The 23420-nt window shown below is 37.6% G+C and overlaps 1 protein-coding gene across 2 annotated transcripts in view; it reads right to left on the bottom strand.

Moving 5' to 3' along the window:
* Positions 1-9373: 9373 nt before the first annotated feature.
* The window catches only part of rnf103 (ring finger protein 103), a 54111-nt gene continuing 40064 nt past the window's right edge, over positions 9374-23420 (bottom strand). For both annotated transcript variants that reach the window (XM_038291158.1, XM_038291159.1), the window contains exons 3-7: positions 19300-19415; positions 16871-17293; positions 16643-16775; positions 13863-13949; positions 9374-10775 (exon numbers count right to left, since the gene is read on the bottom strand). In XM_038291158.1, coding sequence (XP_038147086.1) covers positions 9759-10775; positions 13863-13949; positions 16643-16775; positions 16871-17293; positions 19300-19415 — 1776 coding nt within the window. In that variant the 3' untranslated portion in view covers positions 9374-9758. The remainder of the gene's footprint in view (positions 10776-13862; positions 13950-16642; positions 16776-16870; positions 17294-19299; positions 19416-23420) is intronic.

The raw sequence follows: 23420 nt of genomic DNA, 5'->3' as shown, positions 1-23420 counted from the left end.
AGTTCCTGGATCTGACAGCTCGGTCTCTCCCCCCCCACCCGACAATATTTTTTTTTTTTGGTGTGGAAAGTAGGACATGTCCGTGACAAGGAAGATGTCTGGTCGGTCTAGTATATATGAAGAACTGCATACTACTTGGATGTAAAATAATTGCCATCATGGCTTTGTCAAGCTGCTGCCTACCTTTGTAAAGCAGGAAAAAGACTAATACAAAGTGAATCCAGTAGAACTTTTTATTGCTTACCTGGAATGGGTGACAATAGTTGAATAAACTTTTGGCTCTCAAAATGGTATCGGTTCACTATTTGTTGATACTGGCTGATACCACCATTTTACTGCTGGATCGGCGCCCCACATGATACTGGTATCGGTGCAACACTAATATTAACAACAGGCCAATGTATTATTTTTTTAAGCACAAGAAGTGGGTGGCAACTAGTTACTTGATGGACTTTTTTGAGAAGAAAAAAAAGTTTTTATATGGGTATTCCAAAAAGGTTTTTTTAAAAAAACAATCCACTGGACTATGTCTCCAAGTTTGAAGACATTATGCCTCTCATCTAGGAAGCTTTTTCCAGTTCAAAATGTCAGAAATACTGTTGAGTTTGAGGCTTTAGAGTGGACCAAAAACAGTGCCTTGTTCTGGCTTAGAAAACATGTAAATTGAGCCGGTCGAACGGGTCCACCCCTTTATGAATCAGCAGTTGTGTGGGATCTTTGTTGGCCTGCAATACCTGATACCTGGATCTGTTCAAGTTTTATCTCAGTTTTCATTGGTCTTTTTTCCATTTTTGTGTTCTAGTTATTTTTTATTGTATTTGAGTTCTTAGATATTTCTTGTTTGGCCTCTTGTGTCAGTCTCCTTTTCCCTAGCTCCCTTCTTGCCTCCTCTGTTCACACCTGCTCCCAATCTGCTAATTACCTGGTCATTGTTTCTCTCTCCCATTTCTCTCCTGTTCATTCACTCTTTTCTGGTTTGTTGTCACATCTTTGCCCCCTTGTTGTGAGTATTCCTGTTTTTTCGGTTGTTTTGGATTGTGTGGATTCATGTTTTTTTTATTTTTTGCTTCTGTTACCCTTTTGCTATTAAAATCTGCAAGTTACCACCTTCAGCATTTGTGTCTACATTTTTGGTCCTCCTTCAAAACTCCACCTCCACTTGATAGTACAAACCAGCCAGAAATGGAAAGACCAATGAAAACTCAGAGATAAAATTTGAACAGAACCAAAACCATGACACTGTCTATGGGCGTTTCTCAATTCACGAGAACGCGAGTAGGTACTCGCGTTCTCGTCGTGAAGTCCGTTGTTGGCGAGAACGCAGGAAGATCGGACTTGACGAGAACACGAGCACGTATGTGTATTGGAGCAGAAGTGTACTCGTGACGTCATCCCATGCAACGTTGTTTAGCATTTCTTTAACAGTCAAAACTATTTATTCCCTACACAAAACAATATTTTTTATTTCTAAAGCTTAAAAAACATAAAAAAAAATTACCGAACCGCAAAAAAACGCCATCAGAACGAGCGGTAGTTCACACATAACTAGACCGAGAGAAGTGCACTACAGACGGGGTAAATTTAGCCCTGGCTGCGGTTACCCTCAGAGGTCTGCTGGTCACTCTGGTCCGCTCAACGTCGGACTTTTTTTTTTTATTTCGCACTAACTCTGTAAACAGGCCACACAGGGAGGCTTAAATGTATAATGTTATCGCCTCAAACGATTTCAAAACGTACTTTTGAAGAACAACAGCAGCAGAAAAGGGAATGTTTAACTTAACACTGTGAGCGCTGTCTCGAATCAAGCTGCGGCCGCAGGGCATTCTGGGGAAGCGGTTAGTCTGAAGAACGCACAAGTCTGCTCTGATACATGCTTGATAAAGAGGGCGGGGCGAGAACAACATCCGGGGATTTGGTGCGTTCTCGATCTGGCGTTCTCGAGAATTGGAACGGTACTCGGGCTGAGGCTGATGACTTGTCACGAGTACACGAGCACACGAGAACGCTCAAGAACGCATATTGAGAAACGCCCTTCGTCTCTTAAAGGGGAGTCGTTACAGGGAATTGTTGCCCTTGCTGAACAAGCGAGGTTCCTGTATGGGAACTGTTCTGTTCCCCTGTATGGGGGCCATGATAGCAGGAAGGAATCAGCTCTATCGCTGCGTTGTAGGTTTTTGATAGCTGAAATTTTGAGTCCGGTCCAAGTCTTGTCCGGAGGAGGTCACTGTTGGGCCATGCGTCTGTGTTTGGTTTGTCCAATATAAAGATCAGAGCATTCCTCACTGCAATGATACATCACTCTGCTCATATTTGGTCTGGGTGTTTTGTCTCCAGAATCTTCACCAGCATTATATGGGTAGTTTCACTGCATTGTAATATCCAGAGGCAGATCTGGTGAGGCAGTGGTGGTTCTAGGACTAATTTGCCAGAGAGGCCAGCTAATAATCTGCATTTGGCTTGTTAGCTTGTTGTTGTAAGCTTGTTAGATTATTATTTGCAATTGGCATCAATGCTGGGTATATGTTAGACCATGGTGTGTTAGTGGTAATGATGTCACCAGTGTGACAGAAATCAGGATAGTAAATAATGCAGTGCAACATGGAAGGAAGCCAGGGGAACCATTATCAGTGTGCTTTGTTGTTTGGTTCTACATTTCTTGTACCACCTGAGTTATTGTTTCCATTTGTGCTGCTATAGGCTTACTGTAGGCTGCTGGAGGACCCTTTTAATCATAATGCTTGATTCTATCTCTTTTTTCCCCTTCTTCAGTATTTGTTAATTCAATCTATAACGACGGGGCCGTCTCTGGAGCTTATTTAAAGTTGCCTTTTGTATCTCTGCTCCTTTTCAATGTCTGCTTCAGTCTCCTTGAATCTCAGTCGGCCTCAGCAGATGGCCGCTTACACTTAGGCTGGTTCTGCTGGAGGTTTCTTCCTGTTAAAAGGGAATTTTCCTCTTCACTGTCAGTACATGCATGCTTGATGTGAGGGATTGCTGAAAAGTCAATGAGTCGATGCAATCAGCTGTTTTTCCCCCAAATAGGGCGAAAGTCGCGGAGAGAATGACAATTCTGTCATGTTCTGAGGGAGTCTGTATCACTTTCGCTGACACTAAGCAACTTTGACTAGGGTTGCAGGAACCTTCCCACACAAAATAATTACAAATGTGGAGATTGCTTTATCGCAGATATATCCCTTCCCCCATTCCCAATTTCGATATAAAGACGAAAGTTGATGCGTCTAGGTTTCCGTCCGCCTAAAGCTTAGTTTATGCTTGATGTTTCGTGAGGTCCAAACAGCCAAATTACTTTCATTTTTGGCTTCCACACCTCTCCATGCAATTGAATTGTCTACAAGAGGCACCTCGGAAAATTTGTAATTATGCAGACGGATTCCCCTGGAAAATATGCTGAGCAGGCATCTTGGGATGCAGTCAGATTGGTTAAATATTTCTATCAAATGAAACCCAGCTGGTTTCATCCAGTCTTTTGACTTTGCAGGATTTGTTCCATCTACATGAGCATATGGTGACAGTAGACATTTGTTTGCATTGTGTTGTTGAATCTACATCTATTCCTCACATGCATGCACAGCAGTGGAGAGGAAAAACTCACTTTTAACAGGAAGAAACCAAGGCTGACTGGGGTTCAAGGGGACAGAAGTAGACATATGAGAGAAAAATGGAGGCACTGATCTATAAATACTGTTTATTTTTGAAAGGTAACAGTAAATTAGCTCCATAGGTGGCTCTATATAGGAAAGAAACAGCTAATAAGATGAACTATGAGCTGGTTATCATGTCAAAGGGGATGAAAGAGAAAATATAAAGTTAATCAAATTAAAAACTCAGCCTTTAGCGTTGTCTATAGGAGAGAACATTATTACTTCCAAACCATGAGAAACCCACAATTCTTTGCAGAGACCACCACAAGGAAATGCACATTCAAATGTAATCAATTTCGTAGGTTTTGGTTTGTGTGATGAAGAGCTGCTCACTACATTTGTGTTACTTTGTTTTTTGGAAGGCTGTAGTCCTGGATTTCGCTAACATCGTCCATGTGCCTTTCTGTAACGTACAGTAATGACATAATTTAAAGGCTCTCCGAAATGAGCACAGCACATCAGAGGCCCCCTTTCTACCCAACACAAACAAAACATGTTACCAGTGTTTTTATTTTCTTGGGATTCAGATAAAAATGTTTGTCTTGGATCCAAGATCAGTTACAATCTACAGCAATGGAAAGAGGCATTTCAAATCTGTTAGCAGGAAGTGGTTTACCTTAAAATCACTTGGCTGGACCAATCAGTTTCTTTTACTGAACTTAAAGATTCCTATTGGAATCAGGAGAGAAATAAAAAAAAAAAAAAAAAAAAAACATTCACCATTCTCTTATGTCTGCGCCCTAGTTTTTTTTTCCATTTTAAGTTGATGCAGCTAATAAAGTAATCAGAATCTTTTAAGATGGTGCCAATAAGGCACAGTCTCTTTTTGCCTCCTGAGAAAATGTCCTTTTCAATTTATGTTATAATATCCTTGTTTGCCTTTGTTTTTACCTTTAGATATTTGAATACCCTACAGTATATCGATCACATGAAGATAGAAAACCTGCATATCATGTGCTCTCCTTCAGATCCACTATTAGGCACAAGATGGCGCCAGCCGTATTCAATTAAAATTATTTCTAAAATATTTTATTGATCCTAAAGGGAAATAAAATGTTCTCTGGTTTCTATTTAGCTCCATTATTATTTCTGAACTCTAATCAGCTGGTATTTTGTGTCTGCTCTCCTGGATAATAACTACCAGGCAAATGAGATGAATAAGGTCTTAACAGAAACAGGGGAAGTTACCGTCATGGGCGTAGGTTTGCATAGGGACCATAGGGACATGTCCCTACCAAAATTTTGAACCGACCTAATTGTCCCGACCAATAATTGGATGTGAGCAACATGTTTATAATTTACAGCAGTAGTTGTTGCAGCAGTGGCTTCTTTTCCTCTCGCAGCTCCTCTGCCTGGTCTCTCCTGTCCCTTTCATGTAGCAGCGCATGGAACTGTGCTGCGCTGTTTAACTCCACTCTCATTGGTTGTTCTGCCTTAAGTTCCGCCTTCTCTCTCTCTGATTGGCTGTTTTCTAGTCCTGGCGTGCTTGGAGCACAAAATTGAAAATTTATTCACACTAGAATGCTGCGGTTACTACAATAAATATTAGGCTACAAAACTAGTCCCAATTAAAAAAAAATGAATATCATGTACACTAAAAAACAAAAACCTTTTTTTTTCTTTTATAAAGCGAAATATTCTGAGTCAGCCAGGAGTTCTGAAGACAGAAAATGGGCAAATAAAGGCTGTAAGCCATCAACATTTCTGATTCTTATCCACAGCCAACTAAAAAAGAAAATGTGAGGGTTTCCTTTTTACCAATATTTAGTTGCTATTACTGTTTTCATTTTTTTTATGACTCTTTGAGAAAGTTATAAGGTATAATTATTAGCAGGTGTTATTTCTCTTATAGAGTACAACAACAAGAAATGGGGCCTAAACATCTGCTGTTTTTCATTTAAAAAGCATAATTAGGGTTCCACATAATAATAGTTCTATTTTATTGACTATTTATACTTCTAGAAATAGGATAAAGACAATAACAAACAAAGGAAGAATATAAACATTGATTTTATCTTACATAGATTTCCACACAGTCTATAAGTAAATTAGTACAAACATTAATGTCTGGTAAAAATGCTTGAATTTGGCTGTTTATTTTGGATAATGTTAAATTACAGATAAGATAGTGTTATATTGTCTTTTATAATTGTTAAAAATTATTTTATAGTTGAATACGGTACAATTAGGCTCATTCTTAGTGTTGTGTTTGTAGATGATTCCACTAAAAAAGAAAATAGACATACAGTAAGAAGCTATTTAAACAGTCAGACAGTAAGCAATATAGGACAATGATAAAAGGTTGTGTTACATTTAATCCTTTACTATTAAAATTGCACTTATACATTAAATGATTGTAGGAAACACAGATATCCAGTAATAATGATGCAGGGCAGCTTGTAGGTGAAGCAGCTGCCCTTCAGTGCTTCAGGTGATGTCTAAATAAACTGAAATTAAAGTATTTCCACATGAGGAGTTCTGGATGGAGAATATTGACAGACAAATTTTTTTTTTTAATCTTATATATTATATATATATATATATATATATATATATATATATATATATATATATATATATATATATATATATATATATATATATATATATATATATATATATATATATATATATATATATATATATATAGTATTTTTACAATTTTGGTATAATTACTGATCTAAGTTGATTGCTCTATAGGGGAAAGGGACATTTATTTTACATTTATATTATGTTTTATAGTCTCCATTCACCAGTTAATGATTAATCACATACTAAATTAGTTGACGATTATTGAAATAATCAATTAATACGATTCATTTTTTCAGCCCTAGATAAAATACATGAAATGGGCTATACAGAGTAACTACAGCCCAGATGTTCAACTTTTATAGTGAAGTTAATATTTTAATGAATGTATTATTTTGCTGGATACAGAGAGAGCATAGTAGGTAAAATATAAGAGTGGGGTTTAACTCTGCACAATTGTATATCTTCAAAAGAAAATATTGTATTTACCTTCTCTATTAGTCATGCAAATGAAACCATTTACAAAGTGGAAAACAGTCCTAATTCCACATTCATCAGAGCCAGTGATACTTCAAACATTGATAAACAGCATCTAATGAGTGTAGTGCTTATAAAATTTTTATTAATGTAGCAAAATTATACTTTTCTCTTTTAACAATGAATTCGTCTTATCAGTACGGATGCCCACATCGAGCATAAAAAAGGGCACGCATATTGCAGCACCAATGACACCCAACCAATAGTGTCCCCACCAAAGTTCAAATCAAACCTACGCCCTTGGTTACCGTAGTCTAGTTTTTGTTCTTGTAATAGCTGACATGCTAATTTCTAATACTTCAGATATTTTTCTATTCAGAAGGTAATAAAAGAGCAAACATGTAATCAGTAAAAGGACACTGATTACATGTTTTCAGATGAACAGGCCTGCCCCGACTAAAACCACTGCTTTCTACCTGTTTTAGATCTGTAGAAAAAAAATTTAATCTGGGTGCCTTTAATTAGAAACAAAACAGTAATAAAAAGCAGGGGTTTGCAAACATTTCAGCCTTGACCCTAGGGCTGCAACTAATGATTATTTTGCAAATCGATTATTCAGTCAATTATTTTTCAGATTAATCTATTAATAATCGAAAAGCCAAATGTTCCTTAAAGATTTCTTTTATGAATTTAAACCAGGTGAAACTCAAACTTTTCCACTTGAGGAGTTCTGGAAAGAGCATATTTACATCTTAAATGCAAAATGTTTATAGAATTTTTGACAATCTTGCCATAATTCCTGCTCTAAGTGGGTGGCTCTGACAGCTAAAGACATATTTAAAAGTCTATAAACTCCAGTTAACGATTAACTACTAGATTAGTTGAAGATTATTGAAATAACTGATTAATCCAATTAATTATTTCAGCCCTACTTGACCCACAAAAAAAAAAAAAAAGGCAGGCGAACCCCCCAAAATGCTTATCATTTCACTCTATACTTACTTATACATATACATTTAAATAATTCATTTAAATAAATATATTTTCTAAAAGACTTTTACTTAAAAGTACAGAGGAGGATTTTGGTGAATTCATGAAAAGACTCGCCCTCTCCACTTTTAAACAAATTATGCACAAATCTGTACCTGTTCCCTAAAGGGAAGGCCTATTAAACGTGTGTGAGAGCGTGCACAAACCCCTTTCTCCTCATGAATGCTCTATTTAAAAGTTGCTGTTTGCATCGCTGCTACAAGTTTACTTTCCAAAAGATGATTTGCAATTTTGGGGACGAGCACATAAGATGGTCTTATGTAAACATATCACCAGCATGACTGACAATTAGCAGGACCACTTATTTTGATGATCCACCCGGGAAAAATAAAATCCTTTACTATGCCTTTAATTAACTGATCATTTTTAATTTACTTTTATTATATACTGGGAGAATTCATTGTGCATTTGACAGTTTATTGATATATTTAATTTTTGTATCAGGTAGATAAATGAAGCTTAAGCGAAAATTTAAGACTCTTATCAGATTATCTGAACCACCTGCAATGTACCTTATCCAGTTTCAACCAATCATCTCTGGCCACACCTTATCCAAAGTCAATAATTTCTCAAGATCCCATTCATTAGGCTCCTGGGCTAGCTTCTCTCTCCTGCATGCAAGCAAACTTTCACCCACCCCACCACCCCATCTCCTCCCTAATTTTCAGTCTATTCTCAGTCCAACTCACCTTCTGGTTTATTCCATCACCAGTGTCCAAGCCCCGCTGCAAGATTACTCTAATTCTTTTTCTGTTTCTTCCTTCAGGCAAATGCTGATTCACTGTATAGAAGTCTTCTGCCGAGGCCTGAGCGCCAAAGTACTTAGTTCCATAATGTCACTATCTGTATGTCTGCTTGGGTCTCTTTGAATCTCAGAGGCCGCTCACACTGAGCCTGCTTGAGGTTTCTTTCTGTTAAAAGGGAGTTTTCCTCTCCACTGTTGCTACATGCATGCTCAGTGCAAGGGGTTGGAGAGTCAACTATTCCATGCAATTAGCTGGTTTTCCTCAGAAAAATTTAACCAATCTGTCTATGATACCTGTATAAATGTAATTGAATAAAAATGTTTTAAGGGCATATTTTCTCGTTGTTTCTCCAGATTGAAATAAATTTTCTATCAATTTCATGTTAAATTTGTGTATTTCAGTCATATTTATGTCTTTCATTATATATTTTGGCCCTCCATATACCCAGGGATCACATCATAATGATCCTGTGACCCTCCTCTTAGAGGTCTGTGAGAGCCTTTGTGTCTGGTTGTGAGAGCAGAAAACTGGTAACAGATAATTAATCCCGGTTTTTCTCAGCTACTTTAGAACCTTTATTGAAATATCCTCGAGATTTTCAAAACACTGAGTGCCTTTCTATAAAAACAAATAATAAAACACCAAAGATTACCTGCAAAAGTCAAGCTTTCATTTAACATGTTGGTGCTTTGTAAGGATAAGACACTCAGGTTGCTTATTTAAGTGGTGAAAATAACAGTTTCCTCTGGAAGGATGTCCTTATGTAAACCAGTAGTCTTTTTATCTTTTTGAATCCCCAATTTCCTTCTACAGTCAGTTTCTCTCCCTTTGTTGCAGGTGTTTCAGCCCTCGCTCCTCCACAATCCCACAAGTATTAAGCAGGTAAGAAAAATTCAAGAATGACTGCACTTAATTCAGATGACAGATTTAATCTGGAAGATTATTCTTTATTATTTTGGCCAGAAGCGGATTTCCTTATAAATATACAGAGGGTAGACTATAATCTAAACAGATACACCAAGGTTTTTCTACTTTTACAGTCCTGATGGACCTTTGACACAGAAAATGGCGTCACCTGGTCTCATCCGTTTCACCTTTCATGATGGTCATTTAATATAGACGTAAGGAGTTAAATCAAAATGATTTATAGGCCATGATGACAGCAATTATTATTTATTAATGCTTTTTTATGACCTTACCAGTCCATATTGAATCTGATTAACTGACAGTAAAACATGACAATTGTTCAGCAAGCTTCAAAAGGAGAGGCGAAGCGTTTAGTTGTACAAACAGATCAATTCAACAAGGTGTTTTCAGTGGAAGTGCTTGGTGGGACTATGTTACGTTTTTTCTTGTAACTGGGCCAGCGACATATGGGACACCAGTGCTTACCTCCCATCAGCCATATCACAATGCACTGCTGGTGGAAGGCGTGGCCGCAGGGCAGCCCCATGAGAAGCTCCTCATTCGCAATGTTTTCTAGACACACCACGCACTCTGTGCAAGGAAGCATGTCGCTGGGCCACCCGCAACAATCACAATCCTGATCATCAGAGACTTTTTTGGGAATGCTGCCACCCTCTTCCGGCGATTTTTCAACTGTTTGGAGGCTTTCGTTTCTACAGCAGCAGCAGGATGGGGAAAGATGGGCAGATTCTGCACACTGACGGCTATTGTTGGCATCTGGGTCCCCATGCAAACCAGGGAGTCTGCTGCTAACCTGATTGCACAGACACCCTGTGTGCCTTGAGCAGATGTGTGGAAGTCTGTTTGTGCCAGCAGGAGAGGAATCTGTCGGCCTCTGGCTGCTCATTTCCGATATGTCCTGTTCATTGTCTTGATGGACACAAGAAACATCCTGGCTTTGGTGAACAAAAGCTCTAACCTTCCATGTCGGAAGAGATTTTAAATAGTCTACATTCACTAGTGGGCGAAGCCAGAGATCCGGGAAAGCCAATCGCTCAAATAAAAAGCTGGGATCGTCCTCCCACTCCGAGTGATCCGATGGGAACTGTTGCACTAAGGCGATGGGGTGAAGCAGAAAAGAGGCGTACCAGTCCCACAGGCTGGCTAACCACTCCAGGTTGGTGGTGCCGTCCTCCTGGTTTCTGGAACAACAGCGGCGTTTCTTCTCAAAGTAGTCAATCAGCAAGCCATAGGTCAGGTACGTGGACAGAAAGAGAGCTGGATGGGATGAGAAAAAAGTCCAGTCGGCTCTCACTAAACTTGCAAACGTGGTGGTGTCCGCATAACGTATCAACTTCAGACTGTAACCATACAGAGTGTCCAGATAGGGAAGCTGAAAGAGAGCCTGGGGTTGGGGGGAAAAACAAAAGAAGTTACGTTTTTATTGACCTTTCTGCTTAGCCTCTGAATGCATACACTTTAGTACCTGCAGTAAATGTTATAACCACTGATATAGGCCTACTGGATAGGACGCCGCATGACTATGAAGGACGCAGAGGAAGCATTGCTATGCATCGAGTCAGGTCTGCTGCAGAAGCAGCACCAGAGGAATTTTAAAGCCAAAGGTTTCTAAGTAGAATTATATTTCTTTGACAATTTTACTTGAGTTTGATTGAAATCTAGTGTGGATCAAATATGCAAGTGGAGAGGTATCACATGAAAGATGGTAGAAAGAAATGTTACTGCTTGACGGAGAGCTTCATAAACAGATGGGAGGGTGTGTTTGTTTACAGCACCTTTATAGTGCAGTAGGTACACACGTCCCCACTGCCTATGGATTTCTGTTTAAAGAAGAGACATATTTCTATGTACCATAACTTCTGCCATTTACAAAGCTTTGATTTAAAACATATTTTATAGCATAGCGGATGAGACATGGGGACCCTACCTCCTTATTTGTCAAGGATTCATACTTAGTACCGTTAGAACTATGGAGTGAATTTTCTGTCAAAACGTTGCATACAAAAAAGCATGTTGCACACATACACACATAAAGCATGTTTTGCAAAAATGAAGCACATTTCACACAAACAAATCTTATCACTCACAAATAAACATGTTGCACTCAAATGAATCTTATTGTTCACAAACAAAACTTGTGTTAAAAACTCAAATGTCACACATTTGTTTGCAACATGCTTCTTTGTATGCAACATTTTGGCGGAAAATATTGATGGGGATGGTTTTGTTTACTCAATGCATAGCAATGTTAGCCTGGGTGCCATTCTGAACTTGGTCCGGCCCACAAGGTTTGAGGTCGGGAAGTTCGGTCTGGCATTGCTCAATAGTAGCGCGAGTATGATCGCCCATTCTCAGGCGATCCAATCAAATTGTCAGGGCGGGCTTTATACAATGATGGACAGATGATCAACAGTAACGTAATCAACCATGTGACCAAAGCGCGCTTGGGTGACAACAACAATGGCTGGAGAGCTTAGGTGAGTAGATTCTGCTATTAGGTCTGTTCTAGAAGATATCGACAGCAAATTTATTTTAAAAGGGGAACAGAGAAACGCGATCAAGACTCATCTTCTTATTCTAGGCGTGCAACTGCACGCTTTGATTTTTGTTGACAACAACTATGCGTCGCTTAACATACGTCACGCACTCCGTTGCTCTTATTGGTTGTAGGTCTATCCAATTGAGTGCAGAGGCATTTTTTTTCCCGGTTTGTTCGAAACACGCCCCATAATCACAGCTCTATGGAGCAGTATCAGACTCATATTCTGACTAGAATTGAGTAGGACTACGTCAGGCTATAGCAATGTAGCATGTAAATGTAATTACTCAATATTCATTACTCAAAATGTCTTATTTGAAAGTCATGTACTATTATTTTGTCTTTCTAATTTTATCGCCAACCAAACTTACTATTTTGTTCCCTCTTTGTGCCAAACTGATCCGAACGGCCAATGGTATAACATCTCCCCTCATTTTTTTTTCAAACAATGCGACCTATAGCATGACACACTTTGTAATGAAGTGTGGTTAATACACACAAAACTGGCAATACTTGCAGTAAAGGTGGTTAAACACGGTATGGAAAAAAAAGGCTGTGAGTTACTGATTTACATTTGATTCATTTTGTTATTTTTGAAAGAATTAAATTTTTTTCACTCTAAAGCAGTGGTCTCCAACCCTGGTCCTCAAGATCTACTGTCCTACAGATTTTAGATGCATCCCTGCTTCAACACAGCTGAATCAAATGAATGGCTTGAAAAGGTAATCAATCATTTGATTCAGCTGTGTTGAAGCAGGGATGCATCTAAAATCTGTAGGACAGTAGATCTTGAGGACCAGTGTTGCAGACCACTGCTCTAAAGCAAGGTTTTTTTTCTGTAGAGTAAATCTGTTTCAATTGTGGAATTAAATTAATTTAAGTGTAGAAAGTGCAAAGCCTTAGGATTAGTACTGTGTGCACTCCTTATATACCGTATTTTCACGACTATAAGGCGCATATAAACGTCTTTTTTTCCCCTCAAAATGTGCGGTGCGCCCTATAGTGTGGTGCGCCCTATGTGTGTTGTTACTGCGGACATTGTTGAGACCACCATGAGAATGTTAAAGGGGGAAGAGACACGCCTATGAAGCACAGTTTAAACTGAAGGCTATCAGCTAAGAAGAGGAACATGAAAATCGAGCAGCCGCGAGAGAATTCAAGATTAATGAATCGATGGTTCGCAAGTGGAGGAAGATGGAAAACGAACTCCGACAGGTGAAGACGACGCAGCTGAGTTTCCGCGGACATAAGGCGAGGTGGCCCGAGTGGGAGGAAAGACTCGAGCGGCGTGGGAGCGATGGATGACCGACGGAGACCACAGTTTTATGAAAAGTGGAAGGCAGAGCCAGGCAAGTTACGCCACCGTTTGCGGATGGATTGTAGATGCTTGGACTAACGTGTCTGCTGGCACTGCTGTTCGAGCTTTCGCAAAAGCCGGCATCATTTCCGAGGAGCCGCCCGGCACGGAAAGTGACTCTGACAGCGAAGAAGGGGAAATTGGCATGTCTGATTTAGCGCAGCTGTTTAATTCAGAAACAGAGGATGATGACTTCGATGGGTTTGATTAATACTTTGTAATAAATACATAAATAAAGCACAATCATACTCAGTTTTGGGCCCGCTCTATTTTTAAATACGCAGTAGAGGTATTTAAACGTAGTAGAGGATATGCACCGGTATATAAAACCCGTGCCCTATAATCCGGTGCGCCTTATGTGTGTTAAATACAGTAATGGCACACATAACTGAGACTGCGCCTTTTGGTACGGTGCGCCTTATGGTCGTGAAAATACGGTACTTGTCGAATTAAATAACAAAACATAAATTTGAAGAACATTGGTTGTTCAAATGAATAATGAATTAATAAATCGACGAACATCATATAAATTTAACAAAGGAAGCTTTCAGAATGTGATGTAGATCATTTCCTACCAAAACAGGAAGCCAAGACACCAATACTACGGAGTTGTAGGTTCCAAGTGTTCTGATCAGCACAACGAATCGTTTGACTGTTGCTCCCTGTCAAAGAAAATAAATAACAATGACTGAAAATGACAAATAAATATCAACAGCAGCAAGAAAAGACCTATGATTTTATAACACGGTGACCTATTTATGAAGAGTGTGAGCTCTAAGTAAACTCTTTATATAATGTAATCCTTTTTGCCATATTTAACCCAAATAAAAACAACGTTTGCAACTAACATATCAAACGAGCAACCGTAACTACCGGGTCAACAGAACAAGCAGGAGTGTGTTACCCTAATAAACTAAAACAGTCCCCAGTTATGGCAGCATTAAACGTCCTAAGAAAGAAACCCTTCATAGATTTGGACCAGGTATTGGGGCGGCGACGCCCCATTAAAGATCTTGTATACTATAGAATAATGCAATTCATGTAAAGAGCAAAATTAAATCACTATCTGATTGTATACAGAAGTTATTTTCTGTTTAAGAAAATAAATAAGATTTTAGAGAAAATGTAAATTCACCTTACAAAAGTTCAAAAAGGAAATCCAAATGAGATGTATTTATTTGACAGAGTTAGAAAGTGGAATATTGCTAGAGTTTAAGTCATGTACATCAGTTAGTTTAAAAAAAGCTATGCACAACATTGTATTTGAAAATTACCATCCTAAGTGAAATATAGTTTATTGTATTATACCTAAACTGTTTATTGTTTTTCAGTAGAGTGTAGCTTAAATTTCTTTTAAGACAGCAGGCATTCATAAGCCTTTCAGGCATAAAATTGTCTGTGCAAACACAATGTGACTGGATGTGTCTGAATAAACTAAAACTAAACTAAACTTAAACCAAACTGAAAACTAAAATGAAAACTAAACTAAATTTAAATTAAACCTAAACTAAAGTTAAACCTCAAACTAAAGTAAAATAAAAACTAACCTTAACTTAAACTAAATTTAAACTAAACTTAAGCTAAACTAAAGTTAAACTGAATCTAAAACTGAATTATTCTTAAACTAAAGTTAAAACTAAACTTTAACTAAACCTAAATGGAACTTAAACTAATGTGATGTTAAATTTAACTAAAATCTAACTTAAAACTAAACCTAAACTAGACTAAACTCCTAAAGCTTGCAGGACACCAGTCCACCAGCACCAAAGCTGTGCGTGTAGCTGGGCCCAGATCCAATAATTTAATAACATCTAATATTAGAATGAACTTTTGGTTTGGCGGGTAACTTTGGAAATCTTTATAACAGTTTAACTTGAACTAAATTAGGTTCTGCTAACATATAGTCTGCTAACAGAACTCTAAAGTTTGTTTATGAGATGTCTGTGTAAGTCTGGGCCTGCGTCCATAAAACAAGCGATCAGCTTATCAGAGAACTTTGTTCCAGAAGAACAGCTGAAGGGCAGTAGACTGTGTTTATTTAATCTTAAGTTATGGAGGTGGATAAATATTTCCTATCACCTGAGGGCAGATGATCAGGAGATATTGTGTGACTATTTACAAAGCCTGGTTGTCCTTAAACCTCTAACGTTCTACATGCAAAAAACGTCGATCTATTCAAATCTTACAATCTTGGAGCCAACCAAAAAGACTTTATGATCTTGTTTTGTGCTTCACATAGGAAAGAAGAGCCAAATCTGTTAGAATATGAATCTAAATAAGCACAACAATCTGTCATTGCAGTAAGATGATTTCACAAATTTTTATGCAGCTGTCTGGCTTTAAACAGAGATCAACCAATAAATGTACTGTTCCAATTCACAAGAACAGTAGACCAAGAACGGAGAAAGTACCCAGATGTTGTTCTCGCCCCTCCCTCCTTACCCAGCATGCATCAGAGCAGACTTGTCCATTCCTGAAATTGACAGCTGTCCCAGCATGCACTGCGGCAGCAGCAGCTTCCAGGTTAGCGCTCACAGAGCTCAGAGTATTAAGTTAAAAGTTCACTTTTCTTTTGCTGCTGTTCAATAAAAGTACGTTTTAAGACCATTTAAGACACTAATATTATACTTTCAAGTGTCACTATGAGGCCCATTTACCAATTTAATGCATAATAAACGTTGAGAGGACCGCGGCAACCTTCAAGGCTAACAGCAGCCAGAGCTAACTACAGCCCGTCTTCAGCAGCATAGCCGTGTGTGAAGGACTGCTGGCTCTGATGGCAATTTTTTTGTTCTATTTGGCAAAATATTCATTTGATTTGTGTTTATATGACTGTGTTCATTATTATTCTCCCTCTCAATTAAAAAAGTAATAATTAATTAATAACAGGAATGAAATGCAGCTCCAGACGAGCCGAACGCGTGGCGACGTCATCAGTACGCTTCTCTTCCAATTGACCCAGACTCATGCTACGTGCTCCCGTTCTCCTAGAGCCCAGACTTTCCTGTGTTCTTGTCAAGAATATACCGTACTTGGCGAGGACACGAGTCCGAGTTCTAGTGAATTGAGAAACAGCAGAAGTTTCAGAACCATCTGCCAATGCATATGAAAAATCTCCCTTTACTGTTCAATTTAAAAAGTCTTTTATAATCTGCTTTCACGCATGCTTTTAAATCGATTCTTTTAGGTTGTTTTTCCACTTTTTCCCCTTTAATCTTTTTTTATTTTTTTTTTATGTTCTCGATTAAGTTGTGCCCCACCTAAAGCGGCTAATTAATGTAGTAGCAGCAATATCAGGAGAAAGCACTTTTTGCCTGGCGTCAATCAAGCATCTGAATAAAACTGAATGACTGACCTGTGTGATGAAGAGATCCATCCATGCCAGTAGATTTATGAGCACCAGGCTGAGGACAAATAAATCATTGACTTCTGGTTGGACCGAACGTAGGAATGTATCCATGGCAGCAAGAGACAGAAACTCCCCGGTACTTCAGAAAGAAAGAAAACAATAAATGAAAGAAGAATAATATTCAGGGCAGTTACTTAAATGTACCACTACTAATGGTAGATATTGCCATATTACCTGTTACCATAGTGATAGATGCCCTCTGGCATTTTAAGTATATAAGCAGGGCTCCGTGTCACACCAATGTCTAAGAGGAAGCTCTGGTTGTCCCAGTGACGTACATCCACAAAAATAAACTCGATTCTGCCGGTGAACTTCACCGACAGCGAAGAGAAGAAGGCAGGAGGTTGGGCCAGATGAGAGAACAGAAACATCTTGATTGGATGAGCTGGGTCAGAGCGCCACTCCTTACGTAGCTGAGCGGACCGACGAACGGTTTTGATTCGACGGGAAAGATGCGAGGTCATCCACCGAAAGATGTGCTCAGTTTCAATGTTTTGTCCAGAATATTCCTTTAGCATGACTTTACCCTTGGAAGCTGAGGTTTGAGGAGCCGACATGATGAGAGTCGAGTGTTGCCAATGACGTTTGATACATGACCTGTTGGACAGAGGAAAACTAAGATGTTAGAAAGGTTTTTACGATAATCCACGTAAATAACTGAAAGCGTTGTTTCCAACTGGGCCTTAGGAAACTCCGTGGGGGAAGAAATAAATAAATGTACCATAAAACATGTTGATATTGCTTTTTAGATGTTACATTTTATCCATATTGATTTAAACATTACAGTAAATATACCATTAAATTATAAAAAGTACACTGAAATAATTAAATGCACTGTTAAATGATGAAAAATTACATTTAAAATCATACATTTGATTCATTAAAATGAATGTATCTGAAAAAAAGAATATAGTTACTTCACAAATTTTGCATATAGAGAGAAATAATTATATATTTTTAGGGGCTAACCAGTTTTTATCACTTTTATGTGTGGGGTCACAGGTTGAAACATTCGGGAACCCCTGGATTAGAGCTTTTGAGGTAAATATAAGGTTGACACTGTGTTTATTTTTGATATTTCAAGCTGAAAAAGAGTCCCAACAGGTTACAAGTTTCTGAGAAGATGTGTGCAGTAAGCAAAGACCAAGTTCAACTGTAGCACCTCCCCAATTAGTAATGTTGATATCAGTCACCTTAAACAAAAGATATCGGTCCGATATCAGCGAAAAAATTATGATCAAAACATATCGTCAGGCCGATAGAAATACTGTTTAAGATTTGTGGAACCAATTGGTTAATAATAAATGGTTGAGTTTTTGTTAAATAATATTCTCTGATCAATTCTTTTTAACACAGCCCACCTCAAAATGAGTAATAAAAGTTTGTTTGAGACAACGGGAAACTGACCTACTCTCTGAGGCAGGAACCTTTGAAAGACTCGGAGCTGAACGAAACAAAAGGTAAGAAGAACATCGGGTCAAATCCTCACCTTGCATGAGACCAATTCAACAAGTCAGCAATGCAGAAAGTTACCCATCTTGTTCCCGATGTTTGTTTTTGAATGTCTATTTAATATAACATTTGACCAAATAAAAAGTAGTAAAAAACAAAAAGAATATGTTATTTATACTGATATCAGGTCAATATCGGTTCATATAAGACGATCTAATTTTGACCTGATAGGACTATTGTTCGGGCACTTGTTGATCTTGCAGAAAAAAATATCTGATGCCATTGACAATAAATACACTGTAGGTGTGTTGTTAGACCCAAATAAAGCGTTTGATACTGTCATGGATTAATTATTGTGTAGATATGGAATTAAGAGTGCAGCTGTTTCAACGACCAAGAGTTATTTAGAGAATAGACCATAGTATGTCCACATTAAAAATACTGATTCATAGTTACTGGCAATGACCACTGGTGTCCTGCAGGGGTCAGTGTTGACTTCTTTATTACTTACTTGATTATTAATATCCTTAGTTCTGGCAAAGATTAAAAACAGATTTAAGAATAATATGATTAAATATTAGGAATCAGGTAGTACGATATTGGCTGTATTAGCTTTTTTCTAAATGTTATTATGGTACATTCATTATTTTCCAAAAATTGTATTTTGGTATGCATTATAAAAGGTAGCCATCCCTTGTGTTCTTTTTTTAGCCATCTTTTTTGCTATGGAGGGTTGGCATTATAAAGTTATTGCTTCTGCCAATAAACCCTTTTCAGACTTTTTTATGTTTATTTTATTTACGGTACAAGGAAATATACAGGCATTTATTGTATACTTGTGAGTATTAAATAAATATCACAATTATTATCATGTTTGCCACTGAAACGTGTTGCTGCACCTGCTGCTAACTCATTTTTGTTTTCTTTAGAGACCAAAACTCAATAGTCTAAATCCACTTTAAAACAGAAACAACCTAAACACATACATAAAAAAAAAAAAAGAAAAATCCCAGAAGCATCCTGCCAAAATGCGTAAAGTGTGAACAAAGGTCATTCAAAAGGACTTGTGTAATCACTAAACCTTTTTTTGTTAAAACTGAGTGTTCATCGTTTTAAAAAGCATCTTCTGGAAGGAAGAAGGCAGAGTTTACCTATAGTCATTGGAGCAGTTGAAGGTCCCAGTTCTGATTCCAAACTGAGACAGTTTCTGAACCATTATTCCCCAACTGGACTGACTGAGAACAGCTTCCTGGTCCCGTGCTATAACCTGCAACCACATATGTAGAGATCAGGTCAGAAAGTTGTAATTGTATTTTGAATACACGGTGGATGCAGAGATGTTTTTCCTTCTCTCTCCTAGCCTGGCCAGCCAGACTGACTTACTGTTCATGGTATACACAGCACATCCACTGAAGCAGGAGAATCCAATCAGCACAGTTAATTTCATTGTGCAGGTTGGAATTACCTGGTTTAGTGGTTGGGCAAAACAAATACACAGAGATGACTCTGGGACCCCACGATGCCCACCTCCAGCAGCTAATGCCTGATTTCAAAGCCAAGATCAGGACTATCAGTCCAAAGAAACTGTTTAAAACCAATCAGATAACTTGGGATGTGATGCAGAAAACCACAGCAGCCAATTAATACGGAAGAGGAGTAGGGCCACTGAAAAATGTAAAAAAGATAGCTGTTCTTTAAATTTAATTTCATTTTAATATAAGAAAAAAGTCAGAATACTGACTTTTTTTCTCACAATACTGACTTTTTTTCCCCATATTAAATGTTAAAAATGTTAACTTATTTATTTTTATTTTTTCAATGGCCCTAATCCTCTTCTGTAAATTTAGGATATACGGAAGAGGAGTAGGGCCACTGAAAAAAAATAAAAAACTTTATTTCAGTTTAAAATAAGATTTTAAGATTGAGTTCTATGAATTGATTTCTTTTTTTATTTTGCCTTTTATAAAACGCATGAAGTCATTTTCTTGACTTCATACAGGGTTTCCGCGGGTCATTAAAGGTCATTAAAAGTAATTAAATACATTTTCTGAAAATCAAGGCCTTAAATAACATTAAAAAGCATTAATTTCAACGTCTGGAGGCATTGAAAAGTACAAACACTTGATGGAACAAAAACAATGTTGTTCACAATTTATGTTGACTACAAAAACATTGTTTTGTTTAGTAGGATAGTGTGATAATCAGGCGGAACCTATAATTGACTACTGGGTACAGCTGGTGCACAAAGTTAAAACACTCGATCCAACGTGCTGTCTGTGTCGCATATACGTGCTGTGGTGAAAGAGCAAAGCTAATTTTAGGACAAAATGGGAAAATGTAACTTTCAGCAAAAGTGGTTGGAGGATGAACGATTCAAAACGTGGTTAAAACCCCGAAATCCCACGTCCTCCCTCACCGCTCCGCTGCGCTCCAGACCCCCTGGGCAAAGCAAAGCCTACAGCCTCTGCTCTTCCTCCAGTCTTCCTCCACTCCGACTTCCTTGGAGTTTGAGGAAAGCATGCGCTATATTATTAAATTCAAAGCAGCAAAACAGGGTTTCTGCAGATCATTACAAATCATTGTCATTAAATTATTTTGTAAATGTTATTGGCACTAATTAAATCTGATTATTGTGGCATTTGAAATGTTTTATTTAAAAAAAATGTTTATAAAGACAATTTCATCAAATATATTATATCGCGATTAATTTGCGCGGAACTGCTTTCAGTTGATCATGAAGCGGCTGTTTGGAAAAGAAGCTTGAGGCGGAGAAAAAGCTAGAGAATAGGAAAATGCAAATTTCAAAATCCATATCTACATATATATTTCTCTATATCTATCTATCTATCTATCTATCTATCTATCTATCTATCTATCTATCTATCTATCTATCTATCTATCTATCTCTCTCTACCTACCTACCTATTTACTTATATCTATCTACCTATATCTACCTATATCTACCTACCTACCTACCTACCTACCTATTTACTTATATCTATCTATCTATATCTACCTATATCTACCTACCTACCTACCTACCTATTTACTTATATCTATCTATCTATCTATCTATCTATCTATCTATCTATCTATCTATCTATCTATCTATCTATCTATCTATCTATCTATTGTTAAAGAAAAATGATTATTTTTTAGACTTTAATACAGTTAATCTTATGGCATGTGTAAACACTCTCACTTGAACATATTTCTTAATTTTGAACAAGGCTGTGTTAATGATTTAAAACTACTAATGGATAAGTATTTAGACCACCAGCCCATAGAATGAGTATCTCCTGGGGGGTGAATAACAGTTAAGCCTGCAGGAGAGATTTCTGCTTGGTTTACAGAAGGTCAAAAGTCTTCCAGAATAAACAACCAGGGATGATGAGGCCCCCCGCATTCCACAAGCTGTCTGTGAGAGCTTATCTTGTGTTTTATGACTTTAGGAATTCTAGATGCCAGGACAAGCTTTCCGCCTTTTCTTGTTAAAACAAAGAAGCAAATGACCCCAGATGTTTGCAGTAAATAAGGGGAAGCCCAAGCAGTGTCAGAGATGGCGTTTGGTTGGAGGACCGAGGGCCAGCCCCTTTTTGAATGGATTAGATACAAGAGGATAAAGCTTTCTAAATAGAAGAAAAAGATCAGATTTTGCTCTTGCAAACTCTCCAAAGATGTCTTGTACGTCTTTGCCTTCTTTCCTCCTATGTCAGGTAATGGAATGTATGTCTCTGTTGTTCTGCAGTTTCTGGTGTAGGTTTGTGCATTGTCTTATTTCTAAAGTGTATGCATTGTCTTATATTGGATTAAACTCTGTAATTCTGTGACGTCAACACGCCTTGCTGATTTTCATAGTGACCACACGCAGCTCGCCGGGTGGACCTGGAGAGGGAAGAAAATGAAAAGCCAACCTTTTTCCAAAGTTAACTATGTTAGAATATTTTCTTCCTTTACACTATCTATCTATCTATCTACCTATCTATCTCTACCTACCTACCTATTTACTTATATCTATCTATCTATCTATCTATCTATCTATCTATCTATCTATCTATCTATCTATCTATCTATCTCTACCTACCTACCTATTTACTTATATCTATCTATATCTACCTGTCTATATCTATCTATCTATCTATCTATCTACCTACCTACCTACCTATTTACTTATATCTATCTATCTATCTATCTATCTATCTATCTATCTATCTCTACCTACCTACCTATTTACTTATATCTATCTATCTATCTATCTATCTATCTATCTATCTATATCTATCTATCTATATCTATCTACCTATCTATCCACCTATATCTACCTATATCTACCTACCTACCTACCTACCTACCTACCTATTTACTTATATCTATCTACCTATATCTACCTATATCTACCTACCTACCTACCTATTTACTTATATCTATCTATCTATCTATCTATCTATCTATCCATCTATCCATCTATATCTACCTATCTATCTCTACCTACCTACCTATTTACTTATATCTATCTATATCTACCTGTCTATATCTATCTATCTATCTATCTATCTATCTGTCCACCTATCTATCTACCTATATCTACCTACCTATTTACTTATATCTATCTATCTATCTATCTATCTATCTATCTATCTATCTATCTATACCTACCTACCTATTTACTTATATCTATCTATCTATCTCTACCTACCTACCTATTTACTTATATCTATCTATCTATCTCTATCTATCTATCTATCTATATCTATCTACCTATATCTATCTACCTATATCTATCTACCTATCTATCCACCTATATCTACCTACCTACCTACCTATTTACTTATATCTATCTATCTATCTATCTATCTATCTATCTATCTATCTATCTATCTATCTATCTATCTATCTATATCTATCTATCTATTTACCTATATCTATCTATCTATTTACCAAAGCCATCTTGAGCGTCGGCACTAGGCTACATGTGATACAAATTAGCCAATGAGCTGCTGTCAGTCTGGGTTGCTGCTGCTGCTACTTTTAGACACAGCAGGCAAACCTGTGGCAAGCGGGCGATGAGAAAGAAGGAGAAGACAATGAAAAAAAGAAAGAGAAAGTGTGGACTGCTGGAAGAACTGCGGTGAAATGGTGAACGAAAAGTGAAATGGTGTGCTCAAAGGTGACCCTGCACATTTTGAGTATGTTTGGCTCAACCTGCTACTGTGAAGCAGGATTCTCTACCGTGAACATGAATGAGCACTGTCATTGAAACCCAGGTTTAAAT

The sequence above is a fragment of the Cyprinodon tularosa genome, unplaced genomic scaffold (assembly GCF_016077235.1).
Source record: "Cyprinodon tularosa strain WSP-4 unplaced genomic scaffold, ASM1607723v1 ctg295, whole genome shotgun sequence".
Classification (NCBI taxonomy): Eukaryota; Metazoa; Chordata; class Actinopteri; order Cyprinodontiformes; family Cyprinodontidae; genus Cyprinodon; species Cyprinodon tularosa.
This window is presented reverse-complemented; position numbering and strand designations above follow the sequence as displayed.